The 15,961-nt window shown below is 39.7% G+C and overlaps 1 protein-coding gene across 1 annotated transcript in view; it reads left to right on the top strand.

The window, feature by feature from the left end:
• Positions 1 to 15,961, top strand: part of MCM10 (minichromosome maintenance 10 replication initiation factor) — a 50,340-nt gene that overhangs the window by 19,981 nt on the left and 14,398 nt on the right. The window contains exons 9-14 of the mRNA XM_020999791.2: positions 74 to 190; positions 3,698 to 3,897; positions 6,975 to 7,075; positions 7,667 to 7,777; positions 9,483 to 9,600; positions 10,560 to 10,788. Of these exons, the coding sequence (XP_020855450.1) occupies positions 74 to 190; positions 3,698 to 3,897; positions 6,975 to 7,075; positions 7,667 to 7,777; positions 9,483 to 9,600; positions 10,560 to 10,788 (876 nt within the window). The remainder of the gene's footprint in view (positions 1 to 73; positions 191 to 3,697; positions 3,898 to 6,974; positions 7,076 to 7,666; positions 7,778 to 9,482; positions 9,601 to 10,559; positions 10,789 to 15,961) is intronic.

Genomic DNA, 15,961 nt, shown 5'->3' with positions numbered 1-15,961 from the left:
GTCTTGCTGACTAAAACGTTTGACTTTTGTAGTACCTGTTTTTACTTCCTAATTGGGCTTCTCATCTCTACAGGTATGTTTGTCTATTGATCATGCCCAGAAGATCTTAATTATGGGTGAAGCTCTTGACCTGGGAACCTGCAAAGCAAAGAAAAAGAATGGAGAGTCATGTACACAGATTGTCAATCTGGTTAGTTTATTGTTTAACAGTGTTAAGATGGGTTGCTAATAGGGGGAAGCTGCCTCAGAGATAATGGTTTGTATCTGTTTTAGAATTGTCTTTCTTATAAACAGGAAGGGTCCAAATGAGAGAACTGAGTTTTGTCTGTCTGGTTTTTAGGTGCTGTTGTAAAAAGTGATGATTTTACCTCATTACAGAATTTTTTTTATTGCCAGATATTTAAGGAATATCCTTATACATAAAATTCACTAGATTCAACCATCCAATAGTAACAGGGAACAGGAATAGCAGGAAAGTTGCTAATAGCTTGAAAAGCCAAATTTTAGGCAGTAGTTTTAGTCTGGCCCTTCCCATTGGATAGTCCTAGAGCGTAAGGAACTTAAATTACTGGTTTCAGGTTTTTCTACCCTCTTTATTTATTTTTTTTCCTTTTTTTTTAAAGTTGTTTCTTTTTTTAATTTAAATTTTTATTTTTTCCATATGCTTTTGAGTTGAAAATTTTTCTCCCTTTTCCTCCCCCCCACCCTCCTCAAGACGGCACACAATCTGATATAGGCTTTACATTTACATACCCATTAAACATATTTTCACATTAGTGAAAATTAAAACCAATACGAGGAACCATCAGAAAGAGGAAACAAAACTCAACAGAAGGTAAAAATAAGTGATAGCGCTTCGACTTCCATAGTTCTTTCTTTGAATGTGAACAGCATTTTCCATCCCGAGGCCTCTGGAATGTCTTAGATCCTCATAATGCTGAGAAGGTTCAGTTTAACATCTTAGTCATTGCATAACGTGGCTGTTATGTGTACAAAGTCCTCTTGGTTCTGCTCACTTCACTCAGCATCAGACCATATAAGTCTTCCCAGGTTTTTCTGAAGTCAGCCTGTTCATCATTTCTTACAGAACAATAGTATTCCATTACATTCATATACCACAACTTGCTCAGCCATTCCCCAATTGATGGGCATCCTCTCAATTTCCAATTCTTTGCCACCACAAAAAGAGCTGCTATGAATATTTTTGTACATGTGGGTCCTTTTCCCATTTGTTTGATCTCTTTGGGATATAGCCCTAGAAGTGCTATTGCTGGATCAAAGGGTATGCACATTTTTGTAGCCCTTTGGGCATAGTTCCAAATTGTTCTCCAAAATGGTTGGATCATTTCACAACTCCACCAACAATGTATTAGCGTTCCAATTTTCCCACATCCTCTCCAACATTTATCATTTTCCTGTTTTGTCATGTTGGCCAATCTGATAGGTGTGATATGGTACCTCAGAGTTGTTTTGATTTGCATTTCTCTAATCAATAACGATTTAGAGCATTTTTTCATATGACTATAGATGGCTTTAATTTCTTCATCTGAGAACTGTCTGTTCATATCCTTTGACCATTTATCAATTGGGGAATGGCTTGTGTTCTTATAAATTTGTCTTAATTCTCTATATATTTTAGAAATGAGGCCTTTATCAGAAAGACTGGTTGTAAAAATTCTTTCCCAATTTTCTACCTTCCTTCTAATCTTAGTTGCATTGGCTTTGTTTGTGCAAAAACTTTTCAATTTAATGTAATCAAAATGATCCATTTTGCTTTTCATAATGTTCTCTATCTCCTGTTTGGTCATGAATTCTTCTGTTCTCCATAGATCTGATAGGTAAACTATTCCTTGTTCTCCCAGTTTACTTATGGTATCAGCCTTTATATCTAAGTCCTGAATCCATTTTGACTTTATTTTGGTATATGGTGTGAGATTTGGGTCTACCTCTTTATTTTCTTAACCCATTCTTTGATTGATGTATAGCAAGATGGCTAAAAGGTAGATAGTTGGATGAAGGACATCAAGAACCTGATATATTTCCCCAAAAATTTTAGTTCTAAAATTCACTAGACTGTGCAGGGGTGGGGAACCTGCAGCATCTAGGCCATACGTGGCCCTCTAGGTCCTCAAGTGCAGCCCTTTGACTGAGTCCAAGTGGCCTAGATGCTGCAGATTCCCTACCCCTGTGCGATTGTGACTTCAGTATTCATCCAAGAGGATAATACTTTCTTCCTCTTTGGTTCTCATACCAGTGGATACTTTTATCTAAAAGCTGGCATGAATGACCATTAGAAAAACTTAACTGACCAATGATTTCTCTAGATTGTGTGGGAAACTTTTCTTTCTTTCTGTGAACTACTTTGAAAGGAATGTAGAGGACACTTGTCATTGAGCTGATGGTGTATGGAGCCAGAATTGTCTTTGGAATTGTGGTGTGTGGATTGATTGAAATAACTGAAGAACAAAGGTTCAAGCTTCTGAGGGTATAGATTTATTAAGGAATGTGTACCAATTGTGTAACAAATCGGGACCAGGCCTTCCTCAGCTTAGAACTGGAGCCCAAATACAGGAGGACACAGATTTTTATTTATTAAATACAACCAAATAGGGCCAATTAATTAAAATAAAACAATTAACAGAGTACAAGTCAGCATACAAAATAGGTAATTTGACTTGTAATTAGAGGAAAGGTTAGGGGCTTCTAAGTTCAGAAGGGGAGAGTGAACAGGTGCAATTTCCTACAATCAGAAAAAGAGGTATCTTACTCCCTGCCAAGTTTCTGTATTCATCACAGTAACAAAGAAACAGTTAACTGATTGACCAACATGAGGCCAGTTTTCAGATAAAACACATGGATTGCTTGAGATGTGTGCTTGTGAGAAAACTCCTTTCATCATTCTTCAGATCTATCTGGGTTTCTGCTGACTTCCGTCCAGCTTTGTCTCTGGTTAGCTGCATAACCTAGGTAGATGGTCCAGCTTCCTAACCATGCAGGGCTAGGTTCAAACAATGCAATAAAGTTTTCTCACAAGACAAATTGGACTAGACCCAGAATTGAATAGAACTGAGCTAGTTCCAGAATTGAGTCACAGGATGGAGTCCATGTGGTTCACTCAGTTCCTCAGAATAACGAAGTGTCTATGTCCTTGGACAGCAATGAGAGACTTTGGAGAAAGCACCAGACATGAAGCCAGGGCCTGGATTCTAGCCCTGACCCTACCACTTATTAGCTACATAAGAGGACCTCTGGCCAGTCATTTGACCTCTGAGCCTCTGCTGCTTCTCCTGTTATAAGGATCGTAAGCCCTGCCTACAGCATAGTAGTGTTCTGAAAATAGGGGTAAGGATTAGACCTGTTGTTTCACTGGTATAGGTAATTCTCAAGTGGAGGAAATCCCTCTCCCAATGAAGGTCAGCACCCTTTAGTGGTGCTAAGAGGTTAAGTGATTTGCCCAGGATCACACGACCCACATATGTCAGAGAGGAATCTTGAACCCAGGCTTTCCTGGCTTCTCTGTATTACCCCAGAGTGCTTCTCTGTTCTGAACAGTGAAAGGAGACAGTGTTGGTGAAAGTGCTTTGTGAACTATAAAACCATATATGAAATTAAAGTGGTATTATTATTTATTTGTTATCTCACTGCCCTGTAGACTACGGGAGTGCAGGCCCTTATATATATTTATTTCTTCTTGCAGAATGACTGTGAGTACTGTCAATATCATATACAGTCTCAGTATAAGAAACTCAGTGCCAAGCGAGCAGATTTGCAGTCTTCCTTCTCTGGAGGCAAAGTGCCAAAGAAATTTGCCCGCAAAGGCTCCAGCCTGAAAGAAAGACTGTGTCGGGATGGCTTTTACTATGGAGGAGTCTCTTCTGAGTCATATGCAGCCTCAGTGTAAGATGCCCCAGGTTCTCTGTTGTTATTGTGTTAGATTGCCCTTGATAATGAGTGTATACTTTGTTTTGTAATAAGAATATGATATTGCGTGTTTTGGTTCTACTTGGGACCATTTTGTTGAGTTCTCAGGTAGAGGAGAAAAATCATCAAGCCTACAACTTGGCAGGACCTTGGAGCCCATCTAATTCAAACCTGTACCTGGCCTATCTGCTTTACAGCACTCCCAGTCTAGTACTTTACTGGAGGACCTCAGATACAACGTACCCAGTACCGTGCTACGCACTGGGGATATGAAGAGAAAAATAAAGCAGCCCTGACTATCAGGGATTTTACACATTGGTGGTGGGATGCAACTTGTATATAGATAAATAAGCATAATGTGTATACACACAGTGATTTCAGGAGAGAGACTGAGTACTAATGATTGGGCCTGTCAGGGCAGGCCTCATGTAGGCAGTGGTGCCTGGGCTTTGGGAAGCTACAAGGTAGATGGGTGAAGGGGAGCAGAGCAACTTGGACCCTTTGTGCATAGCTGTAGAAGGAGATAGAAGATAAATTGTCCTGCAGAGGGAACAGCCAGCAGACCAGTATTGCTGGAACAAAGAGCATGTGAAGGAGAGTAAAATTAAATTGTACTCAAGGTAGGCAGAAGCTTCATCATAGAGCACTTTAAATGCCAAGCCCAAGGACTTTGTATTTTGTCCTAGACTCAAGATGGAGCAAGTCCCTGGAAATTCTGAATAGGGGCACAATATGGTCCCTTCTTTGTTTAGAGATGTCATTTTGGCAATTATGTGGAGAATGGATTAGAAAGATGAGACACATTTTTCTCTTTATAATAAGATTAAGGAATTAGCAATGGTATGAAAAAAAATGCCATCAGAATGTTTTTAAAATGCATGTAACAGAAGGAAGCACAGACAAGTAGGACAGTTTTGAAAAGTAATATTGACTTTGTTATAGATATTTTTAAAAAAAACAAATAAAAACTCAAAGTTTTATGTTTTTCTCTGCATATGGAAATGCCCACTTTTTTGGTGTTAAGAAGCAGGCAGCAAGTGAAATGGGAATCTATTACAGTAGCCTAGGTGAGAGTCAATTAAGGCTATAGAGACAATAACCCTTAGCCTAGCTTCTTTACCTTTTGAAGAGCTATTCTCAATAGTTTTGTTTTCTTTCTAGGCTAAGGATCATTGTTTCCACAGTTTCTGAGTACTCTTGTTGGTGGCGGGCTCCTCTACCTGTCTGGGTATAGTAGAAAGAAGGGTCAGTATGGTGGCTGAGAATCTAGATTCAAATTCCAGCTTTGTCACTGACCTTCCTTGAGCGAATAACTTAGCCTTAGCCTCTTTTGCCTCAGTTTTCTCATCTATAAAATGTAGAGGTTGGTTAGAGGATTTGAGGACCAGCTATAAATCTATGATCTTGTGATCCCTTATGATCTTCCTTCCTCTCTAGACTACAGGTAGACCCCTAACTAGAAATTAGGGTACCTGAGGCAAATTTAGTTGGTGGCAGAGGGGTGTAGTAATATACCACACCTTTGTCAGACTGGTCAGTCATGCCAAAAGAGAGGTACAGAATCTAGCCCCAGTCTAAGAATGAGTTAAAGTCTCAAGGAGCCAAGAAAGAAGTGGTAGATAGGATATAGTGGTAGGAAAAGTTTGGGGGATGGGGTACAGAAGTCTATCCTGCCCTACAGGAAAATAGAAGGGGAAGGGAATAAGAGAAGCAGGGGGAGAGATAGAAGAGAGGATAGACTACGGGAAGGGGTATTCAGAATGCATGCCATCTTGGGGTGGGGGGAGGGGTGAAAATTTGGAACTCAAAATCTTGTGGAAGTAAGTATTGAAAACTAAAAATAAATAAATTTATATTAAAGAAAAGTTTGGGGGAGGGGGTACCATATAGTACATAGTCCAGCAAAGGACCACAAGGAAATAAGGACAGTGGGCCAGAGTCCATTGAATTGTTTGCATGTTGTCTCCTCCATTAGAATGTAAGCTACTTGAAGACAGGGTCTATGTTTTTGCCTTTCTCGGTATCCCTAGTGCTTAGCACAGTGCCTGGCACAGAAGAAGTATTTAATAAATGATTGTTGGGGGTGATGGTAATTTAGTAACATTTGGAGCTCACTGTTAGAATCAATTGATGAGCCACTATGCCAGGTTGCATTACTTTGTTGCCCAAGTAAATTAACTCACAATGAGTTAAAGTAGAAAGCCTTTGGTTTTTTAAATAAATGCAGTACACCTTGGAGAATGTGAATGTAAAGACGTTGAGTCTGCGAGATGTCTATTACTGTACATTGAGGTGATTGGCATTTTTTACTAGGAGCAACGCAACCTTTATTCTTTATTTCCAAATGACTGAGCTTTGCTAGCTTGCAGTAGTTTTTTTAACTCTCACAATCAAATCTTCAGATGTTATTTTTCAGATCGTATCTAGAGCTTGAAGGGTCCCCAAAGGCCATCTAGTACAACTGCCTCATTTTACGGAAGAGTAAACTGGACCTCTAGTGAAGCTAAATGACTTACTAATGTTAAAGGTTTTTGGGGTTTTTTTGGTTTTTTTTAAGCAATGAGTGTTAAGCGAATTGACCAGGGTCACACAGTAGTAAGGTCTGAGGCCAGATTTGAACGCAGGCCAATGTTTCAGTCTTAAAGGAGTTCACTTTCCTGGGACTTTGTAGGACAGCTTTGTGCAGTGGGCAAACACCCACTGTTTTGGAGCTAGGGTTTGGATCTTGCCCCTCCTACCTTACCGTTGTGACTTTGTACGAGTACCTTAACCTCTCTGGGATTTAAGTTCATGGTTTATGAAAGAAGGGAGCTGGACTAGATGTCTCCTAATGCTCCTCCTTCCAGCTCTCTACTTGTAATCCTTTGATTTCCACATCCTATATCCCATCGACCCTAAGGTTTCTACGTCAGCTCTAATGAAGGTAAGAGACAGATGTCCTAAGTGAATAGGTAGAAAATAGGGGAAGGATTTTAGTACTTTTTAACCAAATGATTCGGAGGATCCTTGACCACACTCACTGACTTCCTTTTGGGTTTCTCTTGTCATTTCAGTGCCTCCACCACTGCTCCTAAGAAGACTATTCAGACTACTCTGACCAACTTGGTTTTAAGAGGCACAGATGCAATTGTCCAAGAAACACGACAGAAATTAGGTACTTTCCCCCACCCCTTTGTAAAATGACATTCTTTTCTAGTCTGAATCTGTTCAATATTTGTAGTGAGTAGTAGTAGTAGTAGTAGTTACCAAGTCCTCTTTCAAGTTGTAGGAGGCCACATACTGTCTATACAAACAGTGTGATCTAATCTCATGTTAAAAATTACTAAACCTCTTTGGATCTCTCTCCATCTTTACAGTAGTATCCATGATATTGGGCACATGGTAATTCCCATATATTATCTTATATATAATCAGTTATCTCTATATAGGCACTCATTGCCTCACTGGCAAACAGTCAGCAATACCTGGCATAGGAGGAGCTTAGTAAATATAAAACAACACATACTAGTGAATGAATGGGCTTGTGCAGAAAATAACTTCTTTTCTATCCAATCCTAAATGAAGGTAGCCTGCCCACCTGCTCGGATGGTGTGGACTTGAATGTCTTTCTCTCAGTGTTCCTCCTTCTTTATTCAGGCCTGAATTACGTATACCAAGTTAAAAGGAAAGGTAATGAACCCAGAGTTTCAAATTGTCTTCAGGTTTTGAACTTTATCAGGAATTTTTTTTTTTTGGTATCCTACAGGACTCCCACAGAAGACTCAGTCATGTTCTGAGGAATTTAAACAATTAATGGATTTGCCTACAGTTGGAGCAAGAAACCTAAAAAAACATTTGGCCAAATCCAAATCACCAGGTGCCTGCATCAACAAGTATTATTAAATTTATTAAATATAAGGGGCAGCTAGGTGGTGCAGTGGATAGAGCTCTGGCCATGGAGTCAGGAGGACCTGAGTTCAAATCTGGCCTCAGACACTTGACACTTACTAGTAGTGTGACCCTGAGCAAGTCACTTAACCCCAATGCCTAGCCATTACTAAATATCTACTATGTGCGAGGCATTGTGCTAGATGCTGGAGGTTTAAGTATAGCAAGTAAGACAATGCATACTCACAATGAACTTACAGTCTGATAGGGAAGGCGATAAGCATATGTAAAAATGTATACCAAATAAATATAAAGTTAATAAATACAAATACATACAAAGTAATTAAGTATAAGGTAATTCAGGGAGGAGAGCACTAGCAGCCTAAGTTGCATCTTAAAGGGAGAGAGACTCTTAGTTTTTGTTGGTTTTTTTTTCTTTTGATTAGGCAATGGAGTTAAGTGACTTGTTCAGGGTAACGCAGCTAGTAAGTGTTATGTATCTGAGGCTGGATTTGAACTCAGGTTCTCCTGACTCCAGGGCCAGTGCTCTATCCACTGTACCATCTAGCTGCCATCAAGATGGACTCTTAGACAGATGTAAGAAGGGAATATATTCCAAACATGGAGATGAAAAATGCGAAGGCACCGAGATGTAAGATGGAGTGTCGAGTGAGAAGAATGGAGAGGTCGGTTTTCCAGGGTCTCAGTGTAAGAGGAAGAGTCATTAATATCCACAGAAACTAGAAAAATAGGATAGGGCCAGGTTGTGAAGGGCTTCGGAAGCAGAGAAGCCCTGCCCCCTCTCTTCTAGGAAACCCCCAGAGCCAGTTGCATAGTGGAGTCACGTGGTCAGATTTGCACTTAAGGAAAATTACTTTGGCCATAGTGTGTGGGCCATGCTACAGTGGTGGCTCCTTGAGGCAATGAGACCAATTAGGAAGCTGCTACGATATTCTAGGTGAAAAATTATGAGGGCTTAAGGTGGCAGCTATGAGAGGAGAGAAGGGATCAGACACAAGAGACACTATGAAGGAAGAAATAGCAAGATTTGGCAAATTATTGGCTATGTAGTGTGGGAGAAAGATTGAGGAAGCCAGAATAATAATACTGAGATTATAAACCTGAGACACTGGAAGGATGGCAGTGCCTTCAATGGAAATGGGGAAATCTGGAAGAGAAGTGGTTCGGGAGGAAAGATAATGACTTCAGTTTCAGACATATTGAGTCCAATATAGGTGGTGCTATATAACACTATGTATAATAGCTATGTGACCATGGGCAAGTCAGTTAACTTCTATTTGCTTCAGTTTCCTTACTTGTGGAATGGTAATAATAATAGTACCTACCCCACAGGGTTGTTGTAAGGATCAAATGAGGTAGTATTTATAGAATACTTTGCACAGTGCATGGCATATAGTATGAATATATAAATATAAATGCTAGTTATCATAATTATTGTTGTCATTATTATTAACATATCTCAAGGACATCCCATTTGAAATGTTCAGTAGACAATTGATGATTCAGGACTGAAGCCCAGGAGTGAGATGGGGCTAGATATAGATCTGGTAGAAATGTAAGTGGAGAGAGGGGTCAGAGGGGAGAGATGTTTTGAAGTTACATCAGCTTTTATCCATTGGTATGTTCTAACGTGGACCCTTGGGATGAACCTTAATTGAGGATTTATGTTTTAGGACCTCTGGGAAACCCTTGTCCTCCCATCCAATCCATCCCTGCATCAGCTTTGCTGAAACAACAGAAACAACATATGTTAGAAATAAGGAAAAAGAGAACCGAAGAAATACAGAAGCGGTAATAACAACAGTTATTCTTCCACATTCAATTAATGTAACTCATTAATTCTTAGGCCGGCTAAGTGATGTTTAGCTGTCTGAGATCTGACTGTAGATTTATTGCTTTTTAGCCTTTTAAGTTATTAAAGTCTAAATGACCATTTCTATGCCCTGAAGTGAAATAACATAGGATACATTAGTTGTTAATCCAACAAAATAACTTCATTTTGTAGGTGAAAAAAACAGAGGGAAGACATCACAGTTGAAGTTATTATTAGTTCTTTTCTCCTGAAGACCTTCTAATTTCTTCGTATATGTTCTCTCTTCCTGCTAAACAGAGGGAGGAGGGAGTTATAATACAGAGAAGGTTATGGGATTTGCCCAGCATGCCCAGAGTAGGGCTGGAACTGAAAGCCATATCTCTTGACTGCCAAGTCTAACCCATAGACCACTAATCCATATACATGAGAATCCCTGCAGGCCATATCTTGACTTCTAAAATGTAATGTTATCTATGTTGTATTGTATTTTTATTTATTTTGTTAAGTATCTCCCAATTACATTTTATTTTGGTTCCAGCCACACTAGGGAATGGTGGGGGACACAGATATTTGATGCCTCGGTTCTAGATAACTCTAACTGTTGCTGTTCTAGCATTGAATCTATGATACTGTGATCTTTTAAAATAAAAAATTCAAATTGTGTGAACTATGTGCAGCTTAATTCCATGAAAAAGTAAATGCCTTAATTGGATTAAGATTTTAAACACAGTAAGAGTAAAAGGTGAAGGTAGTGGTGACTACTGTGTGCTTATTTGAATTATTAGTCATTTCACAGAGGAAAATACTTTGACATCAGCTTATTTTTCACTTGGGTGTTGGTATTAGTCCAATTCTTCCCACTCTTCATTATTAGGATACATTCTGTTTTTACATAGCCTTGCATGTGTTTATTTTGTTCTTGCATGTTTCTTTAAAGATTCCTTGAAAGTACAGCTGGAGTCAAAAGACCAGCTTCACATTCCTCTTCAGAGAAGTCCCCTTTGCAGTCTTCAAGGCCAGGGGCAGAATTTCCCAAGGTGAAAAGAACCCTCAGTCCGCAGACCCCAAAGCTTGGACGAGGATTCTCAGAAGGAGATGATATTCTCTTCTTTGATGACTCCCCCCAACCAGGACCAAAGCTAAGTGCTTTTGCAGAAACTAAGAAGGTAACTGCTTGTATGTCAAGTGTGAGTGTGTACCGTAATACTGCACCATGGCTCTGAATCAATATGTATCGATGGTGATTAGAAATGAAGAAATGTGAAAAAAGAGTTGACATTTCTCTAGCATCTTATGGTCACGGAATGTATTCCCCTCCATTATCTCATTTGATCCTTCCAATGAGTGACCCTGTGAGAGCTAATGCCAATACTGTTATCCCTATTTACAAATCTGAAAACTGAGACTTTGGGATTAGATGGCTTGCCTGCTAAGAATCTTAAATTGAAGCAAGGGTTTGTTGTATTTGAAGGTGTATAACTTAATTTGATTAACATTCTAAGAGACTTAAATTTCATCCTGTATTGTGATCAAATGCTATATGAATCCAGCGGCAAAGTCAGTTTTTTGTAATCAGGTTGAAGGATTAATGACATGCGAAGAGTTAATAGGCCCCAGAGTCACAGGGCTGCAGAACTAGAGGGACCCTGGAGACCACCTAGTCTGATGCCTGTTTTTCAAAACTTGTTGATACGTTTTATTTTGACACAAAAAACAATCCCAACAAACTTAAGCAGCACTCCCCCTACACACACACACACACACACATGCACAACACGCGTGCGCACGCACACTCTCGCTATATTTCCTGAAAAGATTGTTAACAGAAAGGAAGCATATATATTTTAACTTTCATAATATGGAAAAATGAAAGCAAGTGAAGGTAGGTGATGGAAGATAACTAAAAAGAATTGCATAGTCCTATAAAAATAGTCCCAGAGCAACTAAAGCTCAGAAATGAACTGAGGTTGGTGAGGAAAGCTAAGGATGACAAAAAGGGAAGGATTTTTTCGTTGTTGTTATATTGGAGGAAAGATCAAACAGCAGGAGTCTTATATGACTGCATTTCATGATGGATGGTATAATAATAGATGGTGTTTTGAAGGCAGAACATTTCAATCCTTTTTTTTTTCCCCTGTCGAGGAGTATTGGTCTCTGGACAGGAGGGAACAGAACTGACTGGTAGGTAGTTAAATGCTAAGATAATTAAGGAAGTAAAAAAGAGAACAGCTGCTTTACTCAAGTCAGCTGGCCCAAATGAACTTTGAAAGGCAGCCCAGAGCCCGGTACAGTTGATTTGAATGGGGGTTTTGTTCTCCTTCCTGTTTTTAAGACAATATTTTGTCCCTGAGATTTTTTTTTGCTTAATCTGCATGAAGGCAGCCCTATTCTCACAGGCTCCCTTTCCCTCAACTTCAACCCTTGCCCCTCCCATTTATCAACTCTTTCCCTGATTTTGGAATTTTACTTAATTTATTGATCTGGTTTTCTTCCGTTAGTTCTCTAATTCTTGCCCTTTTACTTTTTTTTAATCTTTTCCTTTTCCTTTAAGTGCTGAATTCCAAATCTGTTCTTCTTTCCTCCCCACCAGGTTCTTTTATGTTTTTCTCTAGTTTTCTGTCTTTTTCTTTAAAGAAAAGATTTTCTTTACCTTAGTTTCTTCAGTAATCCTTTTCTGTCCATTCTAAATTTTTATTATTTTATTCATAGTCTTGATACCTATTTATTCCTTTAATCTCTGTGTGTTTGTCATGGAATTAAAGCTGCTGAAGTACCAAGCTTGAATTCTTCTTTTAACCAATTTCTGTGTTAATGCTATTGTAGATCTTGCTCCCGCTCCCCTTTTTCTGTTGTGCCTCGATGTCTAAAAAACACAAAAGAGCAATTATGCATCAGAGGTGGAATAATTACAACTGCCTCCACAAAACGTGAAACATCCATTCCTGCAGGAAGTCGTGAGAATAGAAGCATTGCCCTACGGTAGAAATTTCCCAGCGTCCCAAACTGTTGAGTCTAACTCTACCCTCTGCCTTCCCCATGATAGTTTTCATTTGAATATAATCTCTCTGAGTCCATGCCCTGGCAGGTCTCTGAATGCACTATGTCTCTTGTAACTCTGATTTCCCTTCTTCTAAGGAACGCTGTGCTGTTGTCCATGGAGGAACAACGCTCACAGAAGTCGTGAGTGGTCTCCTTGTGCACCCAATCCCTGCAGATCAGACCCCTCGTAACATCTTCATCTCTCATTACAGGATATATCTCTCCCCACCATGGGAGTATTCTTCAGAGGAACTCTATCCGCTGCTAAATCAAAATCTCCTCCTTTGTTTCATCTTATTTCAGTCCTTCCTTTTGACATGTCGCCTGTCCTCCTACAGTACCTCTTCTTGCTGAGAGACTACACAAGTTATTTTCCTTTTAGTGCTTATCTGGGACTTGATTAGGGGATGTCAACAATCCTCTACCTCCCCACTGCCTTTTATGTACCTTCCCACTCTTCAGTTATTCTCACAAAATACATTGATTTATCTGTTGGGCAGGCTGTCAGACTTAATTTGTGATGTTCCTCCCCTGTCAATTCTCCTTTCCTTAAGTTCTGCTTCAATCTTTATCTCCTTGTTTACTTTGAGAAAGAAGTATCTGGTCCCTTCGTTGTTGTGATTTTTTTAACCCATAGATGTCTCTTTTTCCTCTTGAACAGTCTCCAGAAATGCCATGATTTATTGTGTTATCTGTTCTTTCTTAGGTGTTGCACTTATTTACTTTTTTTGTAGTTCTCTTGTTTGAGGTGTTTGCAAGTCAAATCTGTCCACGTCTCTGTTTGTTTCTTTTTGTAAGTGTTTCCAGCCCTGAAATCTGTCCGTGTCTCTGTTTCCAGCACTGATCTTTTTCATGGGTGATTTGGCTTAGATTTGCAAGCTGTGTCTTTTTTGGGTTTCCTCTTGAGCTCTTTTGCTTTTCCAAATACATTAATCTATTCCATTTGCTGTCTTCCGGCTTGTGCGTTAGAATTTGTTCTTTCCTTTCTATCTGAAGGTCTTTCTCTTGGCCACTGGCTGAATTTGTTGTCATTAGAATTATTACATGTAACCTCCCTGTGTCTTGGAGTTTGAAGCATGAAGTCTTTTTCTGGAGGTGATCTACGCATTCTTTTAGTTGGTGCTCTGTGTTGTGTGCTCAGAAGTTTTGGGCCGTTTACATGTATTCCTTGTTTTATGATATTAAGCCTTTCTGACTTTTCATGTTCTTCTGCAGGTCTTTGATCCTTAAATTGTCTCTATGTGTCACATCTTCAAGATCGTTATGTTTCGTTTGTATAGAAATAACATGTTCTTTTACCATTACTGCTTTGTATTCCTCTTCTTCCAGATTATCCTGAACTTAAGTATATTTATATTCCCAATAAGTTCTTGCTTTTGCTTCTTAGAGAAATTTCCCACCATGGATTCAAGTTTTTCTATTCTACTTGTTATTTATTCTGTGCCGGTCGTAACTTCTGCATTTATTTTCATTTAAGTCCTTTCAAGGTTCTGATTTGTCTTTTGAACCATCCTGAAACTTCTTGCCATGGTTCCTTGTTCTCTTGGAAATCCAGCGTTCAGTGTTTTGTCAGCTATTGGTTCAGTAGGTTTTCTCTTGAAATAGTTGTTTAGAGATATAATTTTTAAGATGTCTTATTATTCATCTTGCCTTCTGATGTTAATATCCTTCATGTTGATTAAGTCCCTTTTTCCTTATTTTCCTTGTTTCTCACTTTCTGATTCCTTCCCTTTTGATGGTGTGTTTCAGACTTCTCCCATTTGGGCAATTCACATTTCGCCAGTCTTGGTTTCTACTTCAGGTAACTTCTGGATGGACAGGACTGGCTTCAGTTGCCGGTTCCCTTTCCTAAGCCTACCTGGCACCCTGACCCAGTTCCTTGCATTCTTTAGTTCTCTCACTGGGCTGAGTCACTACCTATAGCTTTTTTCAGACTTGAGAGAACAAGGAGCAGGGGTTATGGCAGAGTTTCTGCTTCCTTGGAGTTCCCTAACCTAGGAACCAACCCAGACAGAGTGTGATTTCCTCCCCTTAACACCCCGCTCCCGACAGAGAATGATTTCCTCCCCCGCCACCCCTCTCTATATGTGCTGACAGAGTCTTCACCGGCAGACCAGCATCCACAGAGTGGATCCCCAGAGCACAAGCTGGAGAGTTAAGTAGGGTACACTACCAAAAGGGGGGTGCTAGGTAAATGCTAGATATTAATATTCTCCACTGTTAATTCATAAGGCTGTTGCCTTTCAGGGCTTCTTGCTTTTAGTCCTATGGAGATAGCTGTAATTACTCTACTTCTGTTTGTTTTGGGTTTTTTTGGTCAGGCAGTTGGGGTTAAGTGACTTGCCCAGAGTCACACAGCTAGTGAGTGTTATGTGTCTGAGGCCAGATTTGAACACAGGTCCTCCTGACTCCAGGGCCGGTGGTCTATCCACTGCGCCACCTAGCTGCCCCAATTACTCTACTTCTAGTAAGAATTCCCCTATGGGAGTTTTTTTGAGAGTTGTTGGGGAATGGAAAAACTGTGTCATCCTCTGTCACATCAGTCACCATGACCTGAACCAGTATGGTGGAAAGAGTAATGGATTCAGAAATAGAGGCATTGGATTCAAATCTTGCCTCTGCCTCTTACTCCCCTTACCTTGAACAGATCCAGTGGGAGCTTCTTGATGTGTAAAGTGAGATTGGACTGAATAGCCTGTCAGGTGCCTATGAGCTCAAAATCTGCGAGCCCATAAATTGCATTTTAGAGCATTGAAAGAGCTGAGGGATATGAACTACCATCAGGTATCTTTGAAAGAGGATTAAAAAAAAAAACAAAACAGGAAATAACCAAGATTGGTGAAGGGAAATAGCTATTATTTCAAAAAAGGAAACAGAATGGAGTCTGCAAACTGTAAGCCAGTGAGCTTGATTTTAATTCCTGGCAAAATTCTAGAACATATCATTAAGGGATAGTTAATGAACACTTGGGGAAAAAAATTACAAAAAGCCAGCATACCTTCATCAAGAATAAGTCATACGTGGTGCAGCTAGGTGGCGCAGTGGATAGAGCACTGGCCCTGGATTCAGGAGGACCTGAGTTCAAATCTGACTTCAGACACATGACATTTACTAGCTGTGTGACCCTAGGCAAGTCGCTTTACCCCATTGCCTATCCAAAAAAAAAAAAAGAGTGGGTCTCCTATCAGACTGTCACCTATCTTTCACCAGAGTAATGAACTGGTAGATCATAGGTTTACCTAGCTTTTTAATAGAGCATTTATTTGATAAAGTCTCCCGTGGTATTCTTGTGGAAAAGAC

This window comes from Phascolarctos cinereus, unplaced genomic scaffold, assembly GCF_003287225.1.
Source record: "Phascolarctos cinereus isolate Bilbo 61053 unplaced genomic scaffold, phaCin_HiC Scaffold_1;HRSCAF=81, whole genome shotgun sequence".
NCBI classification, from domain to species: domain Eukaryota; kingdom Metazoa; phylum Chordata; class Mammalia; order Diprotodontia; family Phascolarctidae; genus Phascolarctos; species Phascolarctos cinereus.
This window is presented reverse-complemented; position numbering and strand designations above follow the sequence as displayed.